Genomic DNA, 12927 nt, shown 5'->3' on the forward strand with positions numbered 1-12927 from the left:
ACCTGGAAATCATTATACTAATACTAAGTGAAAGAAAATACAAAAGACCACATATTTTATGATTCCATTTATAAGAAATGTCCAGAGTAGGCAAATCCATACAGAAGGATACAGGGGAAAAGGTGGGTGTGATTGATACTGATTGATAACAGATACAAGGCTTCTTACTGAGATGTTAGAAAAGTTCTGGAATTAGTGGTTATGTTTGCACAACATAGTGAATACACTAAAAACCAATGAACTGTACACTTCAAAATGGTGAATTTTATCTTATGTGAATTATATCTCAATAAAAAACACAAAATACTAACAATGCATATAAAAATTAAGAGTATTAATCTTAATTTACTTTTGAGAAATACAACAGTAAAGGAACATCTAGTTCTTGTCAAAATACAACCTAATTATCAAATGACAAAAGGCGACCTTTATGATTTGCTAACAGATGACAATGGGCCTTTCTGAAATTGCTGTTTAGATCAAGGCCATCTATTGCCAAATTTATTCATTTTCAAGGGATTTCTAAACCTAATACTAGGTACTTTACTTTCAGGGTACATATGAATATGGTCATCTCCTGTTAAGGGGTAGAAAAACACCCCAGAAAAGACACACTAGGTTATTTTCCTTCTTTTTTTTTTCTGAAACGGAGTCTCGCTCTGTCACCAGGGTGGAGTGCAGTGGTGCAATCTCGGCTCACCGCGATCTCGGCTCACTGCAACCTCCGCCTCCCTGCAACTTCCGCCTCCCAGATTCAAGCGATTCTCCTGCCTCAGCCTCCGGAGTAGCTGGGCGCTTGCCACCACGCCCAGCTAATTTTTTTTGTATTTTCAGTAGGGACGGGGTTTCACCACGTTGGTTAGGATGGTCTCAATCTCCTGACCTTGTGATCCGCCAGCCCTGGCCTCCCAAAGTGCTGGGATTACAGGCGTGAGCCACCGCACCTGGTCACATTAGGTTATTTTCTACTTAATGACATCATCGAAATTTCAAGTACTGAGCCCCCCAAAATACTTTCTGCTTATTCTAAGATTCGTATTTGCTTTCATTTTTTAACATTTCTTTGAAACACTTACTACATTCAATGTTACAGTATTTCTTTTTTTTTTTTAACTCCTATTTACTTAGAAATTATTCTGAGGCTAAAAGAAATCAAGTGCGATTTCTTTTAAGGGATAATTTATTAATAATTGGTTATCCCACTAGTTTTAAAGGTCTTCACATGGCTGTCTTCAGGAAAGAGGCAGGGCAGTAGAAGTAGAGGTGCAGGTACTAAATTTGTGAAGGCATGTGAAGGCAAATTGTTATTTAGCATAGTGGTATTCATTATCCATGGTCAAGGTGTCTGAAATTGCTCATTAATCAATCATTAACAACCACAGAAAATAGGGGAATTTCATGGAAGCGTAAAGGTTCACTGGCAGAGAAATTTCTTTATGACTTGCCAAGTAAAAGGAATGTGAAGAATAAGGCCAAGGCCCATCCAACAAAGCAAGAGTTAACAGGTCCTAGCAGAACTGCTAGTTTAAATTTCCATTCGGTGATTTTTTTTTTTTTTTTTTTTTTTTGAGACAGGGTCTCACTCTGTCGCCCAGGCTGGAGTGCAGTGGCACGATCTTGGCTCACTGCAGCCTCAACCTCCTCGGCTAGCTGAAGCAATATTTTCACCTCAGCCTCTTGCATAGCTGGTACTACAGGCACGCACCACCACACCCAGCTATTTTTTGTATTATTTTCTTTTCTTTTCTTTTTTTTTTTTCTTGTAGAGATGGGATTTTGCCATGTTGCCCAGGCTGGTCTCGAACTCCTGAGCTCAAGCAATCTACCTGCCTCAGCCTCCCAAAGTGCTAGGATTACACATGTGAGCCACTGTGCCCAGCTGGGTTTCCTTATTTTTAGAAGGGTAATTCCGCTGTGAAAGTAAAAAGTCATCCGCCTAGATTTTTGAGGTCCTGTCTACAACGGATGAATGTATGTTAGCAAACGCAAGATACAGCACAATAACAAATGAATGCCCTTGGTTAAGCTCAGTTCCTAGACACCTCTCTCTCTCTCTCTCTCTCACTATCAATTATCAATAGTTGTTGATTTTACCTTCCAAATAGCTCTTACATCCACCCCCTCCTTTCCATCCCTAGTGCCAAAACCTTAATTCAGGTCTCCTTATTGCTCAGTTGGATTATCACAGTAACCTCCTGAACACATGACTGTTAGGCCTCCACTCACTGTCATTTTCTCAAGGTACTTTCTATTACAGTAGGGCTAAGCTACTGGTTATTTCCTAACAAAATTTCTGCTCATTCTATAGGTCTTAGTTCAGCTGTCTTAGGGAATTACTAACAATAGATGACAAATAGATGCCAATGCTGACTGATTTGTGTAATAATGTAGTCTGCTAAGTCTAGGCTTAGCAGGAAAGGCTTAGGTTGGTAATGTCTGCTATGAGCAAAGCAACAAGGCCTAGCAGATGCCAGATACTTGCTCTGGATTTAAACAGAATTTTATATTAATTATATTCCATTTACTTCAAAAGGAAAAGAAACAGCTTTCAGTAATACATATGTACAATGATGCCACAAGGAGAAAGACGAGAGCGCTGTAAGAGCCATGTAACAGGGAAGGGAAAAATTCCATCAGAAAACTAGCTAATGATTATAACTAATAAATAAATATAACAAAGTTAAGCTTACTGGCAGTCAAGGGAAAGAAAACTAAAATTGTCTCAGTGATTAATTGATCCATCTAATACTGATGCATAAAAGATTAAAAGAAGCCGCCGGGAACGGTGGCTCATGCCTGTAATCCCAGCACTTTGGGAGGCCGAGGTGGGCGGATCACGAGGTCAGGAGTTCGAGACTAGCCTGGCCAATATGGTGAAACCCTGTCTCTACTAATAATACAAAAAAAATTAGCCAGGCGTGGTGGCACGCACCTGTAGTCCCAGCTACTCAGGAGGCTGAAGCAAGAGAATTGCTTGAACCCAGGAGGCGGACGTTGCAGTGAGCCGAGACAGCACCACTGCACTCTAGCCTGGGTGACAGAGTGAGACTCTGTCTTTAAAAAAAAAAAAAAAAAGATTAAAAGAAGCCTTCAAGAAACTTACAATATACACAAAAGACAAATGTGAGGAACATTTCATCAGTGATATTTTAAAGTACTGGATTCACCAAGTCCTGGATTTGAATGCTGGCTCTGTCGTTTTTAGTAATGTGAGACCACACAAGTTAGTCTATTTAGTTTCTCAAAATCAATTTCCTTGTGAGTAAAATGAGGATAATCAGTATTTTAAAGTTGAGATAATGCAAAGGAAGCACTAAACAGCGCCTGGTACATAATGAACATTCAATATAAAACCATATGACAATTTCTAAAATAGGGTTAAACATAAATCCATGAAGGAACATCTTCCTGAGAGAAGGACTCAAGGAGACAGTACTACTTGAGCTGAGACCTAAAGGACAAATAAGTTGGCTAGGAAAACAAACTGGTGGGAAGGTACTCCAGGCAGAAGATACCATATATGCAAAAAGTCTGAGGAACGAAAAAGATGGCATGTTTCTGCATCAGTGGTCCTCAACCTTTCTGGCATCAGGGACCAGTTTTGCGGAAGATAATTTGTCCACAGACTGGGGGTGGTGGGTGGGAGGGAGATGGTTTGGGGATGATTCAAATGCATTACATTTGAATCAACTAGATGGCCCCATCTGGAAGTGATGGGAGATAGTGACGGATCATCAGTCAGTAGATTCTCATAAGGAGTGCACAACCTAGATCCTTCGCATGTGCAGTTCACGATAGGGTTCGCACTCCTATGAGAATCTATGCCGCAGCTGATCTCACAGGAAGCAGAGCTCACATGGTAAGGAGAGGAATGGGGATGACCACTATTGGTCTGTGGCCCAGGGGTTGGGGACCTCTGTTCTATATAACAGAGTCTAGGGGAACCACTAAATAAGTCTATGCATACTATGTGAACTAAAGCAAAAATGACAACATCCCTGAGCCTTATTAGTTTCTTACTTGATGTGATCAGGGTGATTTTAAGAATTAAATGAGAAAAGACATGAAAAGTCCTGAGCACAGTGTTAGGCACAAAAGAGATATAACACTTCTGAAATCTAACTTCAGGACTCAAGACTGCTACTAAGTAGTAGCAAAAGAAGAGAATCACATACTTGTAGTCATGTGGATTTTGGAGCCATAGTCTTACTTTTAGTAAACTAATTAAAAATTATGTGTATTATAAAACATAATATCAATTTATGCTAGAGTAATATTTCAGTAATAGAGCAGGAAATTTACAAATACTAGTTACCTTGATCAAATATTTTTCCCATCTGTCTGCAGTAACAGATTTGCCAATTTTCCTCATCAGCTTCAAATGGAGCTCCACCAATTCTTTTGGTACTTAAAAGAAAGAAAAAAAATATCGTTAGCCAACAAAATAAAACAATTCTAAACATTTAAGATAATAAAAAAATAATCTTCTCCAACCCTGGATACTTTCTCAAAACAGACAGTGTTGATACTAGCTAACTTTTAGACCTCTGAATCAAAAAAGCCTAAACTACAGCAAGAAATGACCAAAAACCACTTTCTCAAAGACAAGCAAGAATATTCACATTTTCTTTCAAAACACCATCAAATAAAAGTAAAACCTAATATAAAGTATGAACTTTGGTGATAATTATATGTCAATGTAGGTTCATCAATTATAAGAAATGTACCATTATTGTGGGAGCCAATAGTAGAGAAGTTGTATGAGTATGGGGACAGGCATACATGGGAACTCTCCGTACTTGCTGCTTAATTTTTCTGTGAACCTAAAATTGCTCTTAAAAAAATAGTTTGTTTAAAAAAAAAAACCATCAAGTAAAAGCACTTAACTATACAACTAAAGTTTGTATTCTGTTTATCTGCAATAACAAATATTTGGTTCCTTTACTGAGATTTCAAAGACATACATTCATAGAATTAGAAAGGAACCAAGAAGTATGAATTCCAAGTTGATAGATACGACAGAAATTAAACTAACAGTTTCCAAACTGTTTTGGAAAACTCTTCCAATCTATCCCTTGTCTGATGTGTTAAACTTCTCTGTAGCATTTCTATGAATCTTTGCTTGACAAGCTTCATGGACAAAAAAATTACTTACCTTCCATAGCACTTAGTTCTGTTTTCTGGATAGTTCTAATTACTAGAGAGTTACCCTTACTCTCAGTCAAAATCTGCCCTCTGACAACTTCCTCTCCTGATTCTGGCTCTTATTCTCTAGTTTCAATGACAGTACTTTTAATCCCTCTTCTGTTGGAACCTTCAAATATTTGAGGACTGCCGTATCTTCCCTCAGATTCTCTGCTTTGACTGTAAACAATCAGAGTTCCTCTAACTATTATTTAGGCATGGTCTGATTGTATTTAATTACATTAATTAGACCAGAGGGACACATACCGCTGTCAAAATAAGCATTTTTCTTTTTTCTTTTGAAACGGTATCTCACTCTTTTTGCCCAGGCTGAAGTGCCGTGGCACAATCTTGGCTCACTGTAATCTCCGCCTCCTGGGTTCAAGCAATTCTCCTGCCTCAGCCTCCCAAGTAGCTGGAATTACAGGTGCCCACCACTACTCCCGGCTAGTTTTTGCATTTTTAGTAGAGACAGGGTTTCACCACGTTGGCCAGGCTTGTCTGGAACTCCTGATCTCAGGCGATCTGCCCACCTTGGCCTCCCAAAATGCTGGGATTACAGGCATGAGCCACTGCACCAGGCCTAAAATGATCAAATATTTGTAACCTAAGAGAAATTACAGTATACTACCTAAAAAGATCCCATACTCAAATATATTGGCAAAATGCTGGATCAAAAAAAAAGTTGTTTTTTTATCTTTAAACCACAGGACCATTGTCTTATCATTCACCCTTATGTGCATTGTGAATATCCAAAATAGGTACATAATCTGCAGCGTTCTCTAACATATTTGATCCACTATCTTGTAGGATACAAACACTCTGAGGGACAGGTTGGGAAATGATGACCTAATATTTTTCAGTCATTCTTTCATTCTCTACTAAAGCTCCTTCTGAATTTGAAACAACACTTTGAAATATAAAAACATTCACCCATTCAACTACTTTCAGTGGGTCAAATACTAGTAAGAAAGAAACAGTCCTTCTGTCTTTAATGAGCCTACTTGAGTGAATCTTCATAGCAGGTAGAGTGGTGGGTTGGGGGTGGGAGTGGGGAACAGTGTTCAAAGACAAGTAAATAGACAAATCTACTAAGATGTGAAGTATGGGGGGTTAAGGGTGGAATGGAGAAAAGGAGGGAAAGGGCATTGCTTGCACAAAAACAACAGATGCAAATAGCTAAAAAACCAAAAAGAACATGGAACTGGAGGAATGGACATAGATAATTACAGCCTAATGAGGCCAGGCTCAGAAGTTTAGATTTTATGTAAAAGTTTAAGCAGTAGAGTCTGTTGCATTTTAGAAGACCTTAATGACTGAATTGGAGGAAGACAGATTTTTAAATATTAACAAAAGAAGTTTTTATTTGCTTTTTTGTTTTAGGAGGTGGGGTGCAGGGCCGAAGCTAGATATAAATTCAGGAAAACCTCAATCCAGAAGATAGGAGTAGCCTAAACTAAGGTAGAGGTGGTACAGAGAGAAGTGGACAGATCTGAGAAATGTTTAGGAAACAAAATTATCAAAACTTAGTGATTTACTGGTTGTGCAGTGATAAAAGATCTGGGCTGGATTCTCAGCTGCCCCACCTATATAAGGAGACAATGGTTCTGGTTGAGTCCTTTAAACAATGAAGCTCAATTTCTCCATTAAAAAAGGCTGTGTTGGCTATCTCATGGAATTTTGAAACTGTATAGCGTTGTATAAATATAAAATACTTTTATTTCTCTTCTGTTTTAAAACCAAGGTCACTTTCTTCAATTTCTCCTTTTCCACAAACACAGAAGTATTGATGTTCCCCCTTCCCACATCTTAAACCTGCCTCCTATTTCCTCCTTTCCCTAGGACATGACTATACCTTCTCGCATCAGAAAAACAGCTATGGATAGTCTCCTGCAATCAAACCAATCTTCCAAAAAGACTGCTTTCATATCACTTCCCAGTTGGTAAGTATTTTTTATGGCTCCTAAATACCTACATAAACCCAGCCAGATTTCTTACCCTAGCCTCAGAGTCCCAATATTCAGTCTCATACTAACTCTGCAATTCTTCTCTCTTACTTCCTGCACTGAAATCCTTGATTCGAATCATTTTGCCAGTTAATGGTCCACTAAGCATGCTCAGCCCATTACCTATGTGGGCTTTATTAAAGAGTTATTTATTGTTTTCTGCCCACTTGAATCATATTTATCTTTCAATGTCTAGGCAATACAAGTCCCGAAAGTCTCCGTGATAGATTTCTAGTACCAGCAACCTCTTTGTCCCTGGAATACCCACTGTATTCATACTGTCTGTATCACTCATTAAGCAGTTGGCTAAAACCTTTGCACCAGTGTTTTACTCACGTTCCCCACCAGTGTTCTATGCTACACAGAATCATGGAAGATTTTGATACAACTGGTACTATTTTTTAAAAGCCAATACAAGACAAAAATAAAAGTGAATAAATGTTTTCATCCCACTTTAGAAATCTACTCATTGTTGATTTAGGCATGTACAAATAGATTATGTATTACTTGATTTAAAAGAGTACTGGCTCTTCTACAGTCAGCACTGTGCAATAGAAATGTAAGGTGAGTCACATAATTTCAAATTTTCTAGTAAAATATTATAAAAAGTAAAAAGAGGTTAAAATTAATTTTAATAATATATTTTATTTAATGCCCTTTATCCAAAATTATATCAACATATTATCAGCTTTTTTTTTTTTTTTTTTTTTTTGAGACAGAGTCTCGTTCTGTCACCCAGACTGGAGTGCAGTGGTGTGATCTTGGCTCACTGCAACCTCCGCCTCCCGGGTTCAAGCGATTCTCCTGCCTCAGCCTCCCCAGTAGCTGGGATTACAGGCGTGCACCACCACGCCTGGCTGATTTTTATATTTTTAGTAAAGACGGGGTTTCGCCATGTTCGTCAGGCTGGTCTCGAACTCCTGACCTCATGATCTCCCGCCTCGGCCTCCCAAAGTGCTGGGATTACAGGTGTTGAGCCACTGCGCCCGGCCAATCACTATTTTTAAAGTATTACTTTCTTTTGTGCTAAGTAAAAGATTTTACTTTTCAGACTATTTAAAATACATTGTGCATTTCACATTGACAGCACATCTCAATTCAAACTAGCTACATTTCAAGTGCCCAAGAGCCACATGTGGCTAGTGGCTACTGTACTGGATAGCACTGCATAGTGTAGACCCAGCATGCTTAAAATTAAAATTTATAACCCAACTGAATTAATATTTTGTTACAAATAGAACTGACAAGCTGATAATCTTTAAGTGCACTAGTATAATCTGTCAACTGATAAGAAACAGGCTACAGGAAAATTAATCAACATTATAGTTTATTAAACATTAAAATCAGCATACTTTTTATTCTTTAAAACGGCACTATTAAATAGATTGCTCCAGGATGATCGAAATGTTCTATATCTACACTTTTCAGTGCAGTAGCCATTAGCCACATGTGTCTACTGAGAAGCTGAAATGTGGCTAATGAAACTAAGGAACTCAATTCTTAATTTTATTTATTTTTAAATTATCTTAAATTTTAATAAACACGTAGTAAGTTGCTATGGCTTTGGACAGCTGTAAAGTATCAATCATATATATATTTTTTTGAGATGGAGTCTCGCTCTGTCGCCCAGGCTGGAGTGCAGTGGCGCGATCTCAACTCACTAGAACCTCCACCTCCTGGGTTCAAATGATTCTCCTGCCTCAGCCTCCCAAGGAGCTGGGACTACAGGCACGTGCCACCACACCTCGGCCTCCCAAAATACTGGGATTACAGGTGTGAGCCACCGTGCCCAGCCATCAATCATATTTTTTAAATACATGATCATTTTCTAAAACACTGACAAGCTCTAAATTCATTTATCACCTGCAAGATTTCTAAAACAGTTTCATTTCCAGAAGATAATTAACTTCTTTCTAAAGATTTACTGATTAGCCACTTCAAGTCAATCCAAAAAATAGTTTTTGTCCTAATTGAACTGAAATATCCTCTACCTTTTCACATGATAAATTTCATAAAATAACCTTTAACAAACCCCCTTCTTTCACAGGGCCTCAGGAGGTGAAAGACTCTGAAGGAGAAAGAAACAGTCAGGGGCTATGTGAATTCATGAAGGGCTGCCAACATGATGTAGGTATGAAGTAGCAGAAAAGTGGTGGAATCCCAGACTACATTACTGATCCAATTACTCAAAGATGTTTTATATTTTGACATTTTTCTAAGCATCTTTCTAGCACCATGTCTTAAAAATGTCACTGCTCCTGCAATTCTATTGTGTTACTTATAATTTTACTTTTTTGAATGGTAGAAATGTACAGCACCTCATAACGGCTAAACACATTAATTCTTATTCTTCAATAAAGTCTTCTACTTAAATTTAGTTTAAGCTTATAAGCAGAGATACAGTTATGGAAACAGTTGACACTTTATCTAGGCCATTGATAAAAGAACACTTATTTCAGACACAGTGATTCAAAGACAAGCTTACAATAAGCTTTTACTTACTGCCCAGTTTTTAGAAACTCTCTTGGGGGAGCAGTTTTAGCATAATGAGACTGATCCCACAGGCCACTTGATCCTTGAAATCACTGTCATGTATTCATATACCTTATCTTCAAAGAGTTCATTTAATCAATCATCCTAGTTTTCTGAAAAGCAAAGAAACAGCTCAAGACTATGAACTGTAACTTAGACGATCATCTAAAAAGGTATAGTACAGAGAGGCTGGGTGTGGTGGCTCATGCCTGTAATCCCAGCACTTTGGGAGGCCAAGGCGGGTGGATCACGAGGTCAGGAGATCGAGACCACCCTGGCTAACACGGTAAAACCCCATCTCTACTAAAAATACAAAAAATTAGCCAGGTGTGGTGGCGTGCACCTGTAGTCCCAGCTACTCGGGAGGCTGAGAATTGCTTGAACCTGGGAGGCGGAGGATGCAGTGAGCCCAGATCGTGCCACTGCACTCCAGCCTAGGTGACAGAGTGAGACTCCGTCTCAAAAAACAAAACAAAACAAAACAAAAGTATAGCACAGAGATTCCAGCTAAGTATATGCTCACCTCATTACCATTGTGGAAAAAAATAAATCCAAGAATAACTGTTATACAGGCAGATAAACCAAGGGGTATCTGCTGTTCCAATTTAGTTTTCTGAGTTCCATTGAGAATCATACTGTTGTTCCCACATACATAAAGAAACACACCAAACATGGCTCAGATTATTTCAGAACCAAAAACTAGAAAATTTTATCTGCTACCAAGAAAGTAATCAGCATACTACAAATATCAGTATGGCTTGAGGTGGTGATAAGACCAGCAATCCAGAAAGAAGAACAGTATTAAGAGAAATGAAACCCTGTAAAACTGCAGCACCCTGTGAAATCACCTTTCCTGAAGAAGGATTCCTTATGAAGAGACAAGGCCTCTATAAGATGAAGTGAGTAACCCACACAGCAGTCAGTCTTTAAAGGGATACTCTGCTTATACTTATATAACCACTATCCTGGTAGAAGGAATTTGTAGTACTTGAGGCAATGGCTTCTAGTATCAGATGTCTCCAGCTCCAATCAGATGACCCCATTTCCCCTCTTTCTATTCTTTCTAACTCAATTTAACGATCATAGAGAGGAATAAGGGGGGAAGAAAGAAAGGGACAGAAAGAGTCAAAACAAATTTAAAAAGAAAGAATGACGTGACAGTACTTAAGGGGGAAGAACGGATTTTTTCCCCCAAACTAATTTCTCTCCCCAGTAATTTCAAATCTAGTGAAAAGTTCAAAGACTAGTACATTCTTCACCTAGATGCACCACTTGTCAACATTTTTGCCATTGAAAGGGGAACATGTGACACATGGTTAAAACCATCAGGAAATGCCTCTTTAATAAAGATGACACCGTAAAGATAAGAAACAGCCAACTAAGCCAAGGAAGAAGGGAGCATGCCAGGCAAAAGGAAATGCATGTATGAAAGTCCTGAGGAGGCCAACAGCTTCCTCCAATGTGGCTAGAAAATGATACAAGATGCTGCTACAGAAGGGAGCAAAGGCCAAGTCTTCGAGCTATGTAAAGAGTTTAGATTTTATTCTAAGGGTAATGAGACCCCACAGGAGGAATGCAGGAAAGTTTCAAGATTTAAGTTTTTAAAAGATCACTCTTTTAAATCCAGGATCTGTTTGAAATAATCTAGGGGGCAGGAAGCAGAGGTAGATGGAGTTACTGAAGAAACAAAATTGTACTAACGCTGAGTGACGGGCACATGAAAGTCCATTATATAACTTACTACTTTTATATATTTCACATTTTCCATAATTTAAAAATGTCCATAGGATAGAGATTACTTTGGCTGCACTGTGAGGAACAAATTGGAGAGGGTATAAATATGACTATTTAGGAAGACATCGCAATACTTCAGATCAGATAATGATGGCTTGGACTAAGGCTGTGGTGCAGAGATGTAGGAAAGTACCCTGAAGGAAAATTGCAAAAATTTAGAACTTTTCTAAAATGTTAAAACATTTTCTAAGAAGCACCTTTGCCAATCTTAATCCAAAGAAGTGACTGCTTTATGTGTCCTATATGATGATCCCTATGAGTTTATTCATTCTGAAAAGCAGAAATCATGACTTTTAGTTTAATCACATCCATATTTCAGAAAGGCAATATGTACACACAGACATTTAATACTCAAGTCAAATAAATGTATTTGTACATTTTGTTTCTGACACTTTTTTTTTTTTTTGAGACAGGGTCTCACATCACTCAGGCTGGAGTGCAGTGGCACATCATGGCTCACCGCAGCCTCGATCTCCTGGACTCAACTGATCCTTCTACCTCAGCCTCCTGAGTAGTTGAGATTATAAGTAGGCACCACCATATGTGGCTAAATTTTCTAATTTTTTTTTGTACAGACAGGGTCCCACTATGTTGGCCAGGCTGGTCTCAAACTCCGGGGCTCAAGCGATCTGCCCATCTTGGCCTCCCATAGTGCTGGGATTACACATGTAAGCTACCACGCCTGGCCTGTTTCTCATACTTTTCATCATTTCAGAGGTCACATATCACTTAAAAACCTGCACTTAATATAACAACTATTATATTACTAAAAACTATGTTATATGTATATTACAAAAAGCACTAGAAAGTCAGGAGAGAGGGGTGCAAACATTGAATTTGTCATTCATAATTGAAGGAATTACACGAGATGATCCAAAGTCCTCCAGCTCTAATATTCAATGTCTATGTCTAGGTATTGAGGTATTTATTTATTTGCCTTATAACAAGGCAACAATTGATAATACCATCTTAGAATTTTGGAACTGGAAGCAATGATCTAATTCACACTCTTTTCAGACTGGAAAACTTAGACCTGAGATGTGACAAGAGTTGCCCAAGATGGAAAAAAAAAAAGGCCAAGAAGAACGTAGACATCTAGCCTTCCATTCCAGGGCTCTTTCCGATGTTTCTCAAAGTATCAAATGGATGAAGGAATAGTTCACAAGACCTAACTTATGAATCAAACCACTTTCTGCGCAGCTTTGTATCTGGTTTTTGATATTGGGTTGTTCCTGTCTATGCACCTTGAGGCATTATCCATTTCTAAAACATAACCCTGTCAAATAGTTACTGTGGAAACAGAAAAATTATTAATACTTCTTCCAATCCATTCTTCCTTTCTTAAAAAACAGCATTATTAAGATGTAATGCACATACCATATAACTCATCCACTTGAAGTGTACCATCCAA

General features: G+C 38.4%; 1 protein-coding gene across 5 annotated transcripts in view; it reads right to left on the reverse strand.

Moving 5' to 3' along the window:
* The window catches only part of RSF1 (remodeling and spacing factor 1), a 212089-nt gene that overhangs the window by 100294 nt on the left and 98868 nt on the right, over positions 1-12927 (reverse strand). For all 5 annotated transcript variants that reach the window (XM_001175061.8, XM_054662577.2, XM_009423810.5 and 2 more), the window contains exon 2: positions 4316-4407. In XM_001175061.8, the coding sequence (XP_001175061.5) occupies positions 4316-4407 (92 nt within the window). The remainder of the gene's footprint in view (positions 1-4315; positions 4408-12927) is intronic.

Source organism: Pan troglodytes, chromosome 9, assembly GCF_028858775.2.
Source record: "Pan troglodytes isolate AG18354 chromosome 9, NHGRI_mPanTro3-v2.0_pri, whole genome shotgun sequence".
Classification (NCBI taxonomy): Eukaryota; Metazoa; Chordata; class Mammalia; order Primates; family Hominidae; genus Pan; species Pan troglodytes.